We start from the raw sequence: 19,482 nt of genomic DNA, 5'->3' as shown, positions 1-19,482 counted from the left end.
TTTAATTCGATGTTTAGTAAAGAGTTTATATAACACATTGATCTTTTAACGAAAGAATAATGTTTATTTCAAAATAACAGACATGAGAAAGTTGTATTTAAACATCTCTCGGAAGAGAAAAATATTTTATGCTTTTTTATATTTTTATTTTTAACCTATTTGAAAACCATCATAAGATATAATAAATCATTAATTACTAACGGGTAAGGTACTTTTTAAGGGGTGGAAAAACAAATTTATCATAATTCTTGATGAATTTGCTTTAAGCAAAGAGAGTTGCAAGAATGAAGAAAAAAACAAAAGAAAAAAATTGACAAGAAAATATAAAGATTACGATCTAGCAAAAAATTGTTCCTCTCGCATTAATACAGAGACAGAGCAAGTCATTCAATCGCCACACTCATGAACCAAAGTTGGTCATCCGAGGAAGCACCAAGCTTAGGAAGAGTATCTACATATCCATTGCCTTCCCGCGACGTATGATGCAGGGTGCAATCCCACTCTTTAGGCCGGATCTTATTTAAAATGAGCTCACTAGTATAGTTGTAATGAATCTCTATCCACCAAAAGCAAGGGGTCAAAATAACACTCAACTCTTTTAAAACCTTCATTCTAGTTGGAAGACAAAATTAAATGACTTATATTATACATAAAATAAAAATATATCTCGTTTCATTCTATCATATGTTGATGGCTTATGAATTAAGAAGTTTACTCATCAAAATCTAATGCAAAAAGTTAAAAATATAAGACAAATTATGAAAATATTGAAAATAATATTAAGCAATTTGTTTTTAACATACCATTTATTTTATTTATAAATGTCTACAAATTATATCACAAATTATATCTTGTAAAATTATACAAAATATATTTTTATATATACATTTTATATTAATAGGTTAAGAGTAAATTAATTAAGTTAATTTGTGTATCTTCAACCCATCAAATTACTAAAAGATAGTCAAATTACTTTTAAGTTTTAACTAATAACATAACTGTAGAAAAAGTTGAGATATATTTTTTAAAAAAATTCATAATATTTAAATGTTAGAAGAGAAAAATATTTGAACACCTTTTCAAAAGTTAAAAATAATAGTATGTTCCAAAAGTCTATAAAATATAAGATCACAACATCGTGATTTTATTTTTTTTGACGAGCACAGCGCAACATCGTTATTTTAAACCTAATCATTAATTTCAGCACATAATAAAATAAGCCCCAAATTTTGAATAAATAATTCTTAAAAAAACATTTAGTTTCTTAAAATTAAATTAGAAAAATGCCATAAGTTGTGCCATCACTCTAACTACGGCCCTTTTGTTTTTCGTTTTGTTCCAAAATCCCATAAACCCTCTCAGTCCCAGACCTATCTGGGAGTGAAGTAGCTCTATTAAATAAATAAATATAAATATTCGTATGATTCTCCAGATCTGTTCATCCACCTTATGTTGAATTCATCGCCGATCATGAGATCTGAAATGTCGATTAGAGATGCTTTTCTATGCTTACTATTCATCGCAACTTATTTGATTTCAGCTGCTTCTGCTGATTCCATCTATGGCTGCGGTGGATTTGTCGAGGTAAAGTAATATCAGCTTTGAAACGCCGATTACGTCATGATTAATATCGCTCTTTATCCTCAGCAACTGTGAGATTGATTTTCAGGCATTCGAATTGAAAAAAAATATGCACGGATCTGAAATTTCTGCTCTAACTCACGTTTGTCGTTTTGTAATTCCTGTTTTTCTGTTCACATTTATCTCGGATGATTTCCGTTGATTATCTTAGTTTGATATTTACTTTTTGCCTCTTTTTTGTAATATCCGCTCGATGCTTGTCTTTGCTTATAAATTTGAGTTTCCGCAGGCGAGCTCCTCGTTGGTGAAGTCGAGGAAGCAATCTGATGCTAAATTGGATTATTCCGATGTCACGGTAAGTGCGTGTATTTATATTTTGTAAATATTTTCATGAACTGTATTTTTACTGAATAATTCTCTAGTTTACCAAAAATATGAGAAAAATGAATACATATGAGTTGTAAACTTAGGGTGAGTTTAGGTAATCAACAGTGCTTATTCAATAAGCTCTAATCACAAGAGAGCTTTCACCATAAATTTGATTTTGAAATAAGCTAAAAGGAGCTTATGTTGATAGGTTAAAGTTAAACCAATAAACTTAAAGTGAGTTGGGTAAATAACTTAATTAAGACTCTGTTTAGGTAAACTTCTCCATAAGCATTTATAGGAAAAAAAAGAAGATAAAATATATTAAGCTTCTCCCATAAGCTAAAATTAACTTGTGTACTTCAGCTTTTGAAAAAGTTAGACGAGAGAGCTTTTATAAAAGTTAAATGCATAAATTGATTTTAACTCATGGAAGAAGCTCAATTAGTTTTACCTTCATATATTTTCTCTCTCTTATGAGTGCTTATGGAGAAGTCTATCTAAAACAAGGCCCAAGTAGATAGCCAATGAGCTCTTATCACATGAGGGGTTATGCCTTAGATTTGACTGTAAAACTTATTGGAATAAGCTAGAAAGAGCTTATTTTTGATAAGCTATTCCAAGAAGCTTATTGAAATAAGCTAACAGAGCTTATGAGTCATATGCCATTTTCATAAACTCAAATATGCTCCCCGTAAGTTCTCTTTCAAATGCCCCCTTACTTTGCCATTGATTTACATTTGATTTTGAATTCTAATTTTTTTTGTAAAATAGCTGTGATCATGTTACTGGCTTAGCTTGCAGTTTGCTGTTGAAATGGGATATTATAGGAAAACAAGAGATGCATAAGAAAGCCCCTTCATGTCTTTTTTGTTATATACTATTTTTTGGTAACATACTGGGAGGAGGATGCAATGTTACACATCCAAGGGCATTCCTGTTTGTTTATTCGATGTAATGCACGCATTTTAACTGGCATTCAATGACAATTGATCCATTTGTTGTAGGTTGAGCTTCAAACTGTGGATGGACTGGTAAAGGATAGGACACAATGTGCTCCAAATGGGTACTATTTTATTCCAGTATATGACAAGGTAAAACTTGCATGAATTTGTCCACATATAAGCATATTTGGGCAACTTCTGTCTGCATAAAAATAGAACAGCATATATATGCCTTAGATGTGAATACATTATTCAGTTATTCTAAATGCAATTATTTTCACCACAGGGTTCCTTTGTAATTAAAATCAATGGACCTGCAGGATGGACATGGGATCCAGAAAAGGTTAGTTATTTCTTAGTTATAATCAGGATGCATGATCTGTCTCACTTGACATATTCTAAAAGTATTCTTATGAACTCTGACACTTTCTTTGTTTTCCCCCCTCATATCCCTACAGGTGCCTGTGGTGGTTGACAATAATGGTTGCAATGGCAATGAAGATATAAACTTCCGTTTCACAGGGTAGGCTATTATTCTGATTTTTTTTAAACTTTTACGTGGTTTTTTAATTTTGAGGAAATTTAAAAGGAATCTTATGGTGAAAGGTGAATGATATCCTTGAGAGTTTAGTTTTCAACTGGGCCCAATGGCGTCATGTGATCTATGTAACAAACGTTAGTGGAATAGGGCTATTGTTGATGTTGCTGTATGTCCTGCTGCATCCTATGCCTGCTTATTTTGAAATTACCTGCAAAGTTTTGTTTGTGTATTGTAGGTTCACTATATCTGGTAGAGTTGTGGGAGCTGTAGGGGGAGAAAGCTGTCCAGTTCAAAATGGAGGCCCTTCAAATGTAAAAGTTGAACTATTGTCCCTTTCTGGGGATCTTGTCTCTTCAGTCTTAACTTCATCCTCAGGCAGTTACTTGTTTACAAATATAATTCCAGGTAGGGGAGTTTATGTTTGCTTTTGGAAAGTTCTCAGTTTTAAATTATTTTATTATGTATGGAAGTTCTTGCAGTATTGTGGAAATTATTACCGCATGTAAGTAGTTGTCCAAGATTCATGTATATAGGATTTATATTTATGTAACACAAAGAATATTAAAAACACAAATGGTTCCCAGATAGGCAAAACCGCAAAATTGATTCAAGTTTCCAGATAAAAAAATATGATATCATTGGAGGTGAACAAGATTAATTGATTTGACAAGTAGTTGAGGACGAACAAGATTAACTGGAGGTGAACAAGATTGTCTTACTAGTTTTATATGCTGTTCAGAATGTGTATAGATAAAAAATAAAAAAAAAGGGAATGTTTACTTTAGTTGGGTAATTAGGTTTAATGGATAAATTTTTTCTCTTGTGCACTTTGCAACGAGTAATGTTGGAAATGGGTGCATTTAATGAGTATTACTCTTCCAAGTAGCTTAGTTACTGTGTTTAGCTGAGCTCAATGTATCTTAGGAAGTAGTGATATTTTAATTGTTCTCTTGAAAATAATAATGTTACTATCTCTCTAATCATCATCATTATTATTATTATTATAAATAACTGAGTGATATTCTCACTCGAGCAAATTCAGAAAATAAAATCTTTGTTTCTCTCTTCACAAATGGTTTCTGAGCCCCTGATCTTAGGGGATTTTCTACTGCAACAAAACACTATGAATATGGTCTATTTGTGCTCTTAAGCTGTCAGCAACTTGTAAACTTGATTGATATTGGGAAAAATTCAAGTACCACATCAATTAAAGGTAAGGCAAACAAAGAGTTTATAAATGAGAGACTACCCTCACCTTACAAGTTGGTTTTGTAGGATTGAGTTGGACCCGAATTCACATTCTAAGATGGTATTTTAGTTATCTTAAATCCATCCTAAAAGGGTCACTAGCATTGATACATGTACCAAACTCAATAGTGTTAGACGTGAGAGGGTGTATTGGGAAAAATCCAAGTTTTGCTTATCTTAAATCATTAAAATGAGCCACGCACCATATTTATCCATGTACCAAGTTCAATAGTGCTAGACATGAGGGGGTGTATTGGGAAAAATTCGAGTCCTACATTGACTAAAGATCACAGTTGTCAATAGCAGCCGCTATCGCGGTGCAATGAACTGTGCTGCCATGCTGACCTCAGAGTGGAGCGTTTTCCAATAGCGGTTGGTGTGGCAAACTTTGTAGTGCGGAGTGGATCTGCGAATTTAAAAAATTCAAAAAATACCTCATTAAGGGTATTTTTTCCATTGAGTATGAGCAACACATCCCTTGTCCCTTCTCTTCTATGCGAACAACACAACCCTACTTTCGACACTCTTGTCTTTGTGCGTCATCTCAGGCTCTCTCCATGACTCGTCTTCGTGCGTTTTCTCTGACGGATTCTTCGACCATGTCTCGGTCTGTCTCTGTGTCTTCTTCCTCTTCTCAGACTTCCTCTTCTCGCAATCTCTCTCCAGTCCTCTTCTCCTGCGGTATTCTTTCTCTCTTTTTTTTTCTTTGTTCTTTTTTCTTCTATTTTTTCTCTCCTCTTCTCATTCCTGTGATTTATTTTTCTTCCTTTATCTTTCCTCTTTTTTTTTTTTTTTTTTTTTTTTTTCTGGTTCACTTCTTTTTTCTGTTCCGTTTTTTTTTTCTGTTCATTTTTTTTTATTTGGACATTTTTGTTCTTTGGTGATCAATAGAACCATGGCCCAACCAAAAAATCAGAGCTTAGGGGCTGGTGCTGCTGGAATTGGTCCCTGTCCTGGTCCCACACCATCAATGGGTTATTAAAAATGATTACTGCATGAATTTAGAGTTATTTTCTGTTTTTTAGCTTATATATATTATTAATCATTTAATATATATAAATATAATATTAAAATAGTGATCATCCTGCTATTTGCAATCCCGCTATTTCATTTTTGGAGTTGGCCGCTCTGCTTCACTATTCGGGATTGACAACTAGGTTAGAGATGAGGCAAACAAAGATTTTTATAAGTGGGAAGCTACCCTCTCTCACGTTACAAGTTAATTTTATAGGATTGAGTTAGGTTCAAATCTACATTCTAAGAACTGGCATCGAGTGCTGTGAGTCAAGTTCTGCCTATCTTAAATCATTAAAATGTGTCACCCACCATTTGTCCATGTATCTAGTTCAATAGTGCTGGACATGAGAGAATGTATTGGAAAAAATCCAAGTCCTACATCAATTAAAGATGAGGCAAACAAAGAGTTTTTAAGTGGGAGGGGCAACCCTCCCTTATGTAACAAACTGATTTTATAGGATTGAGTTAGGTCTAAACACACATTCTAAGAACTGGGGACTGAGTGCTGTGAATCAAGTTTTTACTGTATTACCGCCTTTCTGGTGACCACCTGATTTTCTGACTACCTTTTTGATGATCATTAGAATTTCTGGCAATTGTCAGGATTCTGCACAACTGTCTGTATTTCGGCGACTTTTCTGGTGACTGTCAGAACTTAAAACTTATCCAATGTCTTTCCCAACCACTGTTAGAACTTTCCAGCAGCCTCTAGACCTGTTTAGAGTTCTGTTTGTCCCACTTTTTTTTCTTTTGCTCTTTTGGCTGGGTTCATCCTCTCCTTGTGCTGTATTTTTGTGTGTGAATTGTGCCAATTTTTTCATCCAAACAACATGACTGGCTCTCTTCCCTGCGTTTGTGTTCACTATGAAAGGGGAGGTTGCAGTGTTTCGGTAGAGTGCATAGTTATTGAGTCACTCTGAGAAGAGTGTCGAGGAAGCTAGTGACACAGTGCTGACTCAGCACTGATCTGACAGACAACAAACTATGCTGACTAACTGAGATATAGTTACAGAGAAAAAAATCATCTACTACAGAGACTAGGATAATACTGTATGCTACATTAACTTGTATACTCTAACTTGTGATTTGCAGGTAAATATGAACTACGTGCTTCAAATCCTGATATGAAAGTTGAAGTTAAAGGTTCAACACAGGTTGAAATATTATGTTAGGTTCTGCTTTCAGCATTTTACTTTGTGTTCATACCCATTTCTTTTGTGTCACTCTTTAGTCTCTTAATACATTAAATGAGCTTGCATATTGTGCTTACTATTTTCCTAATATTGTGCTTCTCGCAGATTGAATTGGGCTTTGGAAATGGGGTAGTTGATGATGTTTTCTTTGTCCCTGGGTATAGTATCAGTGGATTTGTTGTTGCTCAGGTAATATTTGTTGAAGGGACAAATCTTATTTAAAATTTCACTTTCCTTATGTAATTGCTATATCATATATATATATATATATATATATATATTATGATATAATCTTGTGAAAAGAACCATATATGTCTGTGACATACAACAACACCAAAGCCTTATCCCAAGGATGTCTATGACATACAACAAGTAAATTATTGTTTGCACCGACTGCTTCATCTATTCACATTTTTATATGTGTTGAACACTTGAAGGATGTGTTGGTTCTCACTCACTTTAAACTTCCAAAAAAGTTAGATATGGTTTATATTTGAACCTGACAGTTTAGTTTAAACCTTTCTCATGTAGTTATGCCTTTCATTTTGGTTCTTCTTTTTGCAGGGAAATCCGATATTAGGAGTCCATATTTTCTTATATTCAGATGATGTTTCAGAGGTAGAATGTTTGCAAGGTTCTACTAATGGCCCACGACAAGGAGTAGCTCTCTGTCATGCTGTATCAGATGCTGATGGAAAGTTCACATTCAATTCAATACCTTGTGGTAATTACTTTTTTGAGTGCTTATTCTGTCATCTACCCCCTGCTGATGTGTATCAAAGTGTGTGTTTTTCAGCTGAAGTGGAACCCTCTTAGGAGCTTTTGAATGTCCTATGGGGAATGTTGAATTTCTTGTGCACCTAAACAGGAGTATTCTTTTCCAGAGCATTTTTGTTATCTTGTTTGTAATTTGTGCATTAAACTTTTAAATAAACACTGCCAACTTGCAATTACATGCATGGAATTTAGTTTTCAAGATTCTAGGAACTTCACCCTTCACGAATGTACTACAATTGGTCTCTCCTAGACATGGTTGTTGATCATATTAAATTTTACTTCAATTTTTTTCTTGTATTTTTGCGTACTTTACAGTTGCTGTTCATATTTTTGTGGAGTGAATATTTATCATTTTGCTGAGCTTGTAAATTGTTTCTTCTTACTACATGCTGCTAGAACCTATTATGCTTAATTTAGTGCTCACACTTTTTATCATTGTACAGGAAGTTATGAGCTTGTGCCCTACTATAAGGGTGAAAATACAGTATTTGATGTTTCACCACCCAGCGTCTCAGTTAATGTTAAGCATCAGCATGTACCAGTGCCTCAAAAGTTTCAGGTAGATTATATGAATAAAAATGTTTCACCCACCAACCATCTTCACTTTTTGTTTCTTATGACATTCAGAATAAATACAAATGCTATCAATGGGGGGTTAATTAAAAAGCCTATTTTGTATTACAATTTACAATTGAGTTCAGGACTGTAGGCTTTGTGAAACTTTCATTAAATGAAATGTGAATGATAGATTGTGTTGCAGTATTTCTGAAAAATCTCTTAAAAAATATTTTCACATCTGTGTTCCACATAATTGTTGTATTACTGAACATACACCATCAGATTCAGAGGCATGCTAGCAAAGCTCTATCCAATATTCATGTAGCTTGTATTCATTTTTTTTTCTATTTTAAATGATATTCCACTTGCAGAATGAGCTTTTATGTGCAATACAGATTATTATGATTTAATGATTAATTGAATATACTTATTGGCATCAAAGTAACCAAGGATAGCCGAGTCCCGATTGACCAAAACAGTTAACAACTGTTGGGTGATGGCTATGGTTAGCCACTGTAAATGTTAATGGAAGAAAAATTGTTTGCTCAAAGTTGCATATATTTCTGGCTATCCCTTAATTTATTGAAATTTAGAAGTACATATTGCTGCTGAAAAAAATGTGAAAGAAAAACCCAAAATACAAAAATTTGCAAATTAAGATTGGAATTGCAAATTATCTAGGTATCAAATATTGATATGACTGTTTGAGAAGTTATAAATATTTGGTATGTTGAAACAAGTTTGGTTTTTTAATAATTATATTATTGTAATTTTACTATCTGTATTATTGTGATTGTGCATGTTATTTTGCTTTCTCAAGTATCTGTTGTCAATGCTAATTCTTACAGGTAACTGGATTTTCTGTTGGAGGCCGTGTAATCGATGGAAATGGCATTGGAGTGGAGGGGGTCCAAATCATAGTTGATGGCCATGAAAGGTCTATTACTGACAATCAAGGATATTACAAGCTTGATCAGGTATTGATATGTGTAAACGTGCTTCATTTAACACATTCATTGGCAAGGCATTCTATTTTTTTGTCTATGGACATAAGTTTCTGAATCTCTTGGCTGTTTACTTCCGTCTCAATAATGTTTCTCTCCCCACTTTTCTTTATTTGGATAGGTTGGCTTCTGTCAATCTGAGTATGTAAGAGATTTTTCAATCTTCCTGGATACTAATTAGGGCTTAGCTAGGCCAGCTTATTTTTTTCTTCTTGTTTCTAACTCATTGTATATTGTGCTGAGACCTTTCAATTGATTGTAGTTTCTTTTACATTTTCTTTTTTTGTTTAATTTTTTAGGTTACATCCAAGCACTACACCATAGAGGCCCAAAAGGAGCATTACAAATTCAAGAAATTGGAGAATTATATGGTAAAATATGTCATATAAATTTTAGCAGATTTTTGAGTTTGTTATATTGCTCTTTTAATCTGATGATGAAAATTTGTTAGATGGTGGAAAAAAGCTTGTAACTTAGCCTTGATGCCTATTTTGTAATAATGAAAAATGCTGCTGCGTAGCTCTTGTTTCAAACTTTGTTTGCTTGCTCAGGTATTGCCAAATATGGCTTCAATAGAAGACATCAATGCCATTTCATACAATCTTTGTGGTTTGGTTAGGATGGTTAGTGGTGGTCTTAAAGCAAAGGTATGCATTTCTTCTTCGTGTAATTATTTTAGTAATATTTTCATGTTAAAATTAAACTTTGTCTTTTCATAATTGTTATACTAGGTGGCTTTGACTCATGGACCTGATAATGTGAAACCACAAAAGAAGCCAACAGATGAAAATGGAAACTTTTGCTTTGAGGTATGTTAGGTTAGAGGAATAAATCAAATCACTTTTTTCCTTTCTGTATTGTTTTTACTTGATAGTGTCTCATAGTATTGTGTGGATACAAGTAGCTGAGGCTGAAACAGAAAAGGTGGTGGATTAGGATGTTAAATAACAGATTCAACCATATGCTCTGGGAGTGTTAGCTAATTTAGTAAGCAGCATGATACATTGAATCTATCTAATTTATTGAATCTAGGTTTTGTGATAAACACACACACACACACACACACACACAAAAAAAAAAGAGTATATATATATATATATATATTGTAATCATTAAAAATAATTTTTATTTTTATTTATTTAAATTTTGCATAAATTTTCAAATATTTTTAAATTGTATTTTTCAGTTATTAATAATATTAAGTCATTGAATGATGATGATAAATAAATTTATTTATTTCTAAATTATTAATAGTTTTAAGTCATTAAATGAGCATGGAAAATTTTAATACAAATATTTAATCATTAAAAGAATATAAAGAAACTAATCTGCAGTCATTCTCTTTATTATAATTTTATTTAAACTTTTATGTCAACAATGCACTTTTTAAGTTTTTGATTTTTATAACACCAACCACTATAATTGATTTAATAATACTTTTATACATTAACTATTTCATTATAATTTTATAATATAATGTAACTTGAATCTGTGGATTTTTATTGCATGCAGATTTTTTTAATGAATTTTTTATTTTTTCTTTTCAATTTTTTCCCCAAATTTTTCCTTTTTTTTGAAAAAAAACTAGTTATTTCTTTATATTTAATAAAAAATTCACACACACATATATATAAAAGTAGTTTAAAAAATGTGAAGAAATGTTATTAATAAAGTAGAAAAAATATTTTAATATCATAAAAATATTAATATTTAAATAATATCATTAAATATTTAAAATCATCTATAAAAATTATATTATTAAAACTATTACATTTAATTTATACATTTTTTAAGTTATTTTTGCCCCTCCAAATAATTCTTTCTAGCTCCGCAACTCCTGAAATGCATTAATCACATATTAGAAAAAGTCAGAAACTTGTAGTTAGAGCTTTGAGTTTCTGACATAGTTTTTCTAGGAGTCTTTTATTTGAACAGTTTAGAATATGTTATTGTGGGATTTGGGTTAGATATGCAGTATTTTATATTGAATATTTTAGTTGAAATGTACGAAAGAAAGGCAAATTTTCAGCATCTGCAGTTCATAGTTTTTTTTTTTTTTTTGTATGTTGATTTTGCATAGCTATCCAAATCACATGTCTTGAATTCTCAATTTTATTGAGTGTTGAAATAATTTCATGGTTTTTTACTTTAATGATGTTTCTAGAGTTTCTGCTGAAGTTTGATTGTTCCTTTCTTATTACTGATGTGTAAATTTTTTAATGTCTAGGTTCTTCCAGGTGAATATCGCTTGTCAGCCATTGCTGCTACTCCTGAGAATGCTGCTGGACTCTTGTTTGCTCCATCTTATATTGATGTTGTGGTCAAAAGTCCCCTGTTGAATATTGAATTTTCACAGGTAATTTTTCACTCACATTAGCTATTGGTTATCTACTTATCTTGTATGCTTCTTAGTTCTTTCTTCCTTTTCCCTAATTATCTTAAGTTTTTTTATGCACTATGCATGCTGAGTTCTTTGGGGGATCAAAATTAGAGTGCTTTATCAACATAGTTGAGCACTAGATGATCAGTCTCATATGGTTGTATGATTTTTTCAGCAAAGTTAGTATGCGAATGATGTTATATAGCAATGAGTTTGGATAAAAGAGTTTAAAGGGGAGTCTACTATGGTAGAAATTTAAGACTCCTTGGCTTCAGTGTGTCACTGTCGCTGTCAAAGGAGAAAATGACAGGGTACCTCACAATGCTATCAAAATGAACATAGAAGGTGCTAATCTTATGGTAGGCTTTGTACGCCTTCATTCAGGAGATGATGGGGGTTTGAGGATAAAGAAAGATCAAGTTGCTATCTTTGCTCCACTGTTGCCAATGAGAAAAACAAATGGGCCTTCAAGTGTTCTTCCCTTTTTCTTTATAGTGTATATTCTCATCAAGGATAGATCAAACAAGATGACTGTAAAATGATTCAACAAAATTTGGAGCCTCTCTTTCAGTGGCATAAACTTCATATGATTCTCAATGATGTTTTCTGTGGCTAGATGTGGGTCATCTATGGTATTGCCGCAAGTGTGGGGTAGGTATGCTGGATGAATGTGATGCTATGGTTGTAGCAGATTTGTTAGCAAAGAAGATAGCAGATTTGTCAATATGGGATCTCAACATATTATAATAGAATTTCTAACCTTGATTTTATTTATTTATATATAGATTTCCTATATGGTTGAATTTTTATATAATCCCTTTAAATATCTTACACTTATCCATTTTCTTTGTGAATCTTTTTGACCTTATCCCCACAAAGACTAGGACACTGGAGCTAATTATATATTGTTATATTCTGATTGTGTGCCTCATGATTGTAGGCTCTGGTCAATATTCATGGTTCTGTATCATGCAAGGAGAAATGTGGTCCATTTGTATCTGTTACTCTGGTGAGAAAGGTTGATAAACATAATGAAGAGAGAAAGACAATTAGCTTGACCACCGAGAGTAGTGAATTTCTGTTTTCCGATGTTATTCCTGGAAAATACAGGCTTGAGGTTGGCCTTTTTTTTTTTTTGCCTTCCCATTTTATTTGGGTTTTTTTTAAGTGGAATTTCTTTGGTTGTTTTGAGTTTTACTGCCTGTAAAGTTTTCTTTTAATTTTTTTTAAAACTTTTGGTTCATTATCAGTTTTTTTTTTTGGAAAGTTCTGACTTACAAGTTTTTTCCCCACTGTAATAATATTTGTTGTAGGTCAAACATAGTTCCCCTGAATCAGTGACCTTAGAAGATAATTGGTGCTGGGAACAGAGCTTCATAGATGTAAATGTTGGAGCTGAGGACTTAAAAGGAATCCATTTTGTTCAAAAAGGCTACTGGGTCAATGTTATCTCCACACACAATGTTGATGGTTATCTGACTCAACCTGATGGGTCAAATGTGAATTTGAAAATTCAGGTACAACAATTATAGTCAATCCAAATATGTCAGTAAATTGCAGCTTCGCAAAGTTAATTTCTGTTCTTTTTATCATATCCGCAGAAAGGTTCCCAGCATATATGTTTAGAACATCCTGGTGTACATGAATTTAGTTTTGCCGACTCTTGTATCTTCTTTGGGAGTTCATCGCTGAAAATAAATACATCTGATCAATCGGTATGGAGAATCAATAAATCCATGATTATATTTTCCAGTTTTTCATGTATTATTTATATTTGGTACTTTTGAGGATTTTCTTTCATAATTTTTTTCTTCTTTTGTAGCCCATCCATCTAACAGGAGAAAAGTATCTTCTTAAAGGACAAATAAATGTGAAGTCTGGCTCACTTGATGCATTGCCTGAGAATATAGTTGTTGATATTAAACATGACAGAGCTGGTGTTAATGACTATGCTACAGCCACACTTAAGTCCCATGCGAAAGATCAAACAGATACTGCTATATTTGAGTATTCTGTTTGGGCCAATTTAGGAGAGAAGCTTACCTTTGTTCCTCGGGACTCAAGGTACATCTATCTAATCTAGCTGGTTGTCTGAACAATTTTAGTTAATCTATTTTAGTTATAAGGCTTTTGTAAAAGCAGATTGGATCAAGGGAAGGAAAATCAATATCAATTGTGTGAATACATAATAGTGACTATCTCATTACATCTTTGCCTATTATAACGAAGGGAATGACTGTGTACAGCTTACAGTATAGTAGATTTGTATCATTTTATGCTAACTGCTAAATGCTAATTCCATGCAAACTATTTCAAAAGATGTATTTTGTTCCATTTTGATTTTATGGAGGTTGGAAAGTGTCCCTAATTGCAGTTACCCCTAGGCCAGAAAAGGGCTACTTACAATGGGGCTGACCAGAAAGATTGATTTAAGTGTCATAGAGTGCAGCCATAGCTATCGAGAAGTGGCTCTTAGGTAGTTTAGTCCCACATCAACTAGATATGGCTCAAATAGAGCTATAAAGGTTGGGAAGTTTTCATCTTACAAGTCGGTTTTGTAACATTTGACTTAAGCAAGCCCAAATTCTAAGATGGAGTTACACCCAATATCTAGAAAAAGTAGTTATAAATCTCAGCTTTGTATTTAATGCTTCCAGCTTTCCTGTAAGGTTAAACATTTTAATTGACTTACCATTTTCTTATGATTCCATGTTGCTTATTATTGTATTGTGCATATAATGCACACTATGCTATGATTCTGGTTGTACACTTTTCCCTTTAGTTCTTTGAATACTCATTTCTTTTATCCCACCCCTTTCCTCCTCTCTCTGTATCTTTCAAATGAAACTAATTCAGGCACTTCAATTGCCCAATTTATACTGTTGATGTGTTCTTGTTTGGTTACAGGAATGATGGGCAGAAAAAACTTTTATTTTATCCTAGAGAACGTCAAGTAAGAATCAAAAGATTATTTTTTGTACTGATATTTTTATGGGACTAACACTGTTTTATTTGCAAAATCCATATCCTTAGGTATCAGTGACAGATGATAATTGTCAAGCTTATATTCCTGCATTTTCTTGTCAACTGGGTGCATATATTGAAGGATCAGTTTCGCCCCCTCTTTCTGGTGTCCACATCAGAGTTTTTGCTGCAGGGGACAGCAGCATTACTGCACTTAAAAGTGGTGATTTAGTTCTTGAAACGGCCACTGGTACTGATGGTTCCTATGTGGCAGGTCCTCTGTACGATGATATTGGTTACAATGTCAAGGCTTCAAAGGTAGTCACTTTCTCAGAACAAACCAAGTAAAATAAATGCTTTAATTTAAAAATACTAAAATGTAGTTGTAAAGTTTCTCTTCTTATCTGTAATGTTCGTTAAAATTGATGGTCATAGTTACTTGTGTATATTCTAGTTTAGTATGAGGAGTGTAGTAGAGATAAAATACTGGTGGAGAACCACAAGATGAAAGTTATCTCATTATATATGTATTTGTGGTCAATTTTATTTGTCAATACCCTCCCAAACTCTATAGTCTTAGGAGCCTACTACATCGGGTTCCCCTTTTTTATGAATTCTGTTACCATCTTGTTTTCTTACACTGATTAATTTTTCTTCTTTTGTTTATATTTGCAGCCTGGATATCATTTGAAAAAAGTTGCGCCTCATTCCTTTACTTGTCAGAAACTTAGTCAAATTTCAGTACACATACATCACAAAGATGATGCTAAAGAGCCCATTCCTTCTGTTCTGTTATCTTTGAGTGGTGACAATGGTTATAGAAACAACTCAGTATCAGGAGCTGGAGGGACATTCCTGTTTGATAATTTATTTCCTGGAATGTTCTATTTGCGTCCTGTTTTAAAGGTACTAACTATACTGTAACTCGACACAACTGTTATGATGTTGCATTCTACTGCTTGTCATGTCCTTGACATGCAATTTTTTATTGCTCAGCTCTGGTTCACACGTTACTGCACTAGCAGTTAACAGTATACTTGGTTTGATTATGCACATCCAAGACATCTCTTATTAAGCACCAATACTTGCATTTACTTCATGTATGTGTATCCAATACTAATACCCTTAGATACTTCATTGATACGTGTCTGTGAAATATCAAAGCTTGTAAAAGAAGTTATGAAAGCATGAGACAGAAATATGTATAAGATAGAAACATAGAAGTCTTGTCTCTTGATGAGCTAGAAATGGAAGATATCCTCTTTAAGAATAATGCTGAAGAAGGGAATGAGATTGGTGCTATTCCTATGTGTTGGCAATAGGCAATAATTTATGACAATTTACAATAATTTATAATATTTGTGTTTTGTAATTTTGCAGAAGTATGTTCTTAATTTGAATTTGAAGGACTGTAATTCTATGTTTATTATTCGTTATGAATTTTATATGAATCTAAATATGTATATGCACATATCACATTGTATATTACCGCATCGGATAAGTATTGTATCTGATACACATTGTGTCTGTGCATCATAGTTTCTCTATCTCGCAAAGGTTGTAAAATAATAGCCTTCTTGTGATTGGCAAACTGAAACATGAAAAAGAAAATGACAACTATTGCATTTCACTGTCATGTTTAATCATTTTGCCTGCTTGTCTGGAATCTTCACGTGTTTCTTTTCAGATTGAGAAGGTCTCCTTTCTTTATGCTTGTACTTAATTATTCGTATTTTCTGCTTGTGTGCAACTCAACAATATAGGCTAAGAAGTTGCAAAGTTTGTAAATATCAGGATTTTTTAGAAATTGATGATTAAAATTATGTCTGTCGTTGCTGAAGGTAAACCCTTGTCAACTTCCTAATTCAGTGTATATATTATTATCATTATTATCTTATTTGCCAGGAGTATGCTTTCTCACCTCCGGCACAGGCAATAGAGCTTGGAGCAGGGGAGTTCAGAGAAGTTATTTTCCAGGCCACACGTGTAGCTTACAGGTTTCATTTTGTTATTCACCTTAGTTGCCCTTTCTATCATTTAATTAAAAGCAATTATCAGTATGTTCAAGTATTTTTAGCTTTGTAGAAATGGTTTTTCCTGTATATTATGGTTCAAGTATTTGTTGTTGCTTATCTTGCCCTTTTTGTCTTTTGTAGAAAAAAATTGATTCTTACATTTGATTGAAACCAATTGTCTTACATTATCTGAAAGTGTACTTTCAATGTCTTAACCTTGGATTAGAAAAGATATATACTCTAGTTCAAGTATTGTTTCTACTTCATATCTTTTCCTGATTTATATATCTGGTCTCATTTGTTATTTTCTCTTTTGATATTATATTTTTGCAGTAATTACCGGCCTAGTTATATTTATTGAGACTCTGGACTAATTTTGAGACTACATAAATACTCTGTAATCTGTTTAAAACAAAGACATCTCTCGTTTTAGAGCAGTGGAAGCGGCCACCACTGGTTTAACTGAGTAGCTTTATTCTAAAGCCCTGGGATAAAACAGCCGCACATCAGATATAGATTTGTTTTTTGGGGAATTTGGGTGAGAGTAGGAGTGCAACTAAAGGAGTATCATCCCCACGAAAGTATATTTTCATTAGTAATGTTACATGTGATACGTTCTTTCATTTGCAAGTCAAGCTGGTTCCCCTGCACCTAACTTAAATGATCCAGATTTTTCACATACCTCACGTAGTGTATATATATATATATATATATATATATATATTCCTTTATCAATGCTGAATTGTTTAGTAAATTCCATTTGAATTGGTAGTTGATCAAATAGATTGAATCATATCTATTCAAGTATGCATGAAGCATATGATTAAATGCAATGCTAAACTGCCCATTCTGCACGAGATTGCCTCAGACTTGAAGATGCACACATCGTTGTAAGGTTATATAAAATGAGTAATTTTCCTTGTATAAAAGCTTTTAAAACTATACTGGTGAATTGGGTAGAGACAAAATAAAACTGGTATCCAGGGTAATCACAGACAGCCGAACTACAGAGCATGGACATGTTTGCATTATATATTTTTTACAAAGTAATAATTATATTAAATTTCTGTACACCCTGAATCCTTTTCTATCTTTCCCTATGCTTGCACTTTTTCACTTAAGCATACTTTACTCTGGACGAAACTGAGGTAAATCAATTCTTACAGTGCTACAGGTATAGTCACTCTTTTGTCTGGCCAACCCAAAGGAGAAGTTTCAGTTGAGGCCCGGTCAGAGTCAAAAGGCTATTTTGAGGAAACTGTGACAGATTCTTCTGGAAATTATCGTCTGAGAGGACTGCTGCCTGATACTGTCTATGTTGTTAAGGTAGCTAAAAGGGATGTTGTGGGCAGTTCTAATATAGAGCGTGCATCTCCAGATTCTATTGCTGTCAAGGTTAGTTCCCGCTAGCTATCTGTTTTAGATTTGCTGTCAATGTGCTAACCTGTTATAAGCTTGTTGGTTACTTTTCCCAGGTTGGAACTGAGGATATCAAGGGTTTGGATTTTATAGTTTTTGAGGAGCCGGAAATGACAATTATAAGTTGCCACGTTGAAGGAAATGGTACAGAAGAACTACGGAAACACCTGATGGTGGAAATCAGGTCAGCTAGTGACCTAACCAAGATAGAGTCAGTCTTCCCCCTGCCCATTTCTAACTTCTTCCAAGCCAAGGGATTATCAAAGGGCAAACACCTTCTTAAGCTTCAATCTGGTCTGCCGGCAAGTTCGCTTAAATTTGAATCTGATATCATTGAGGTCGACTTGGAGAAAAATGTTCAAATCCATGTTGGACCACTAAGATACAGGATTGAAGATCACCTGAAGCAGGTTTCTTTTTAAGTCTCCATCCTTTCTATTTTTGCCCGTCTTTGTATTTCAAAGTTTGCCATTAATTGTTTTTTTTTTGGCTGTTTCTGTGGCACATATATTAATTCTTATTTCTTGTACAATGCAGGAGTTGACTCCGGCGCCAGTATTCCCTCTTATAGTTGGATTTCTAGTTGTTGCACTATTTATTAGCATGCCGAGGTAAGATAGATATTCCTACTTTTTCACTTCAACTGCAACTATTTTGGATTTCCGTGGTCATGTATCCTAATTGATCTTCTTCACCTATCCCTATACGAAGATTGAAGGACTTGTATCAAGCCACAGTAGACATACCCACACCAGGACTCACTGCGGCCTCAAGAAAAGACGTGAAGAAGCCAATGTTGCGAAAGAAGACTTTCTAAATCTCCTTTTCAATCATAGGAGGCATACGGTAGCATAACTGCTCGTAGACTGTTCGTTGAGTTAGTTTGATAGCATTCACGTTCTCTGATAGATTCGGATGGTTTTCTTTTATTAATCTGGTGGGGCAAAATGCAAAATAGAATGTAATTAATAATTCTTCTTTCATTGTCAGTATCATTATTTCTTGGCTGAGGAGCAAACGTAAAAGCAGCATGTGTTTGTTGCTTCTGAAGTTTTGTTTCATTTTAGTTTTTACAGCCAAGGGATTAAGCTTGAATATTTTGACCCTCTTTGGAAGTGCCTGATTTGTTTATCATACAAGGAAGAACTAGGTTTTGTAACTTAAGTAGGGAATTAATGGAATGGTGCTATTCGTTTAATTGATATAGCCAAACTTGTCCTGCTGCATACACAGTATATTTTCCGTATTTGATAGGAAAATATTGTAGTTCGTTTAGTTAAACGTAGGTAATTTAGGTTGGTATTACAATTTAGTTCACCGGTAGTTATGGCGGACTAGAAACGTGTATATTACGGACTTCTATTGTCGGGCAAAGGAGAAAACTTCCATATTTTAATACACGAGGTTGTATGTACAGTTTAATTAGGGGTGTGAGCAAAGACTGAATTGGATTATAAAATTCAAACTGCTTTAAA

The 19,482-nt window shown here is 33.4% G+C and overlaps 1 protein-coding gene across 1 annotated transcript; it reads left to right on the top strand.

Moving 5' to 3' along the window:
- Positions 1-1,306: 1,306 nt before the first annotated feature.
- Positions 1,307-19,205, top strand: LOC109814730 (Carbohydrate-binding-like fold). The gene is made up of 27 exons (XM_020379227.3): positions 1,307-1,584; positions 1,871-1,936; positions 2,955-3,041; positions 3,178-3,234; positions 3,350-3,414; positions 3,668-3,837; positions 6,790-6,851; positions 6,996-7,079; positions 7,455-7,614; positions 8,111-8,226; positions 9,074-9,202; positions 9,529-9,600; positions 9,781-9,876; positions 9,961-10,038; positions 11,457-11,585; positions 12,550-12,726; positions 12,923-13,126; positions 13,211-13,324; positions 13,432-13,673; positions 14,517-14,562; positions 14,643-14,891; positions 15,249-15,479; positions 16,479-16,570; positions 17,755-17,983; positions 18,064-18,417; positions 18,545-18,618; positions 18,719-19,205. Exons 1-27 carry the CDS (start codon positions 1,450-1,452, stop codon positions 18,822-18,824), a joined length of 3,624 nt encoding a protein of 1,207 aa, XP_020234816.1. The 5' UTR covers positions 1,307-1,449; the 3' UTR covers positions 18,825-19,205.
- Positions 19,206-19,482: the final 277 nt, after the last annotated feature.

Source organism: Cajanus cajan, chromosome 6, assembly GCF_000230855.2.
Source record: "Cajanus cajan strain Asha chromosome 6, NIPB_CcT2T_4, whole genome shotgun sequence".
In the NCBI taxonomy this organism is placed as follows: domain Eukaryota; kingdom Viridiplantae; phylum Streptophyta; class Magnoliopsida; order Fabales; family Fabaceae; genus Cajanus; species Cajanus cajan.
This window is presented reverse-complemented; position numbering and strand designations above follow the sequence as displayed.

What these genes read in the sequence shown, in the direction of transcription:
- LOC109814730 (XM_020379227.3), top strand. Translation starts at nt 1,450, where the DNA reads ATGTTGAATTCATCGCCGATCATGAGATCTGAAATGTCGATTAGAGAT. An exon ending in GCTGCGGTGGATTTGTCGAG is followed by an intron (nt 1,585 to 1,870) that starts GTAAAGTAATAT and finishes GAGTTTCCGCAG; the next exon opens with GCGAGCTCCTCGTTGGTGAA. An exon ending in ACAATGTCAAGGCTTCAAAG is followed by an intron (nt 14,892 to 15,248) that starts GTAGTCACTTTC and finishes TTATATTTGCAG; the next exon opens with CCTGGATATCATTTGAAAAA.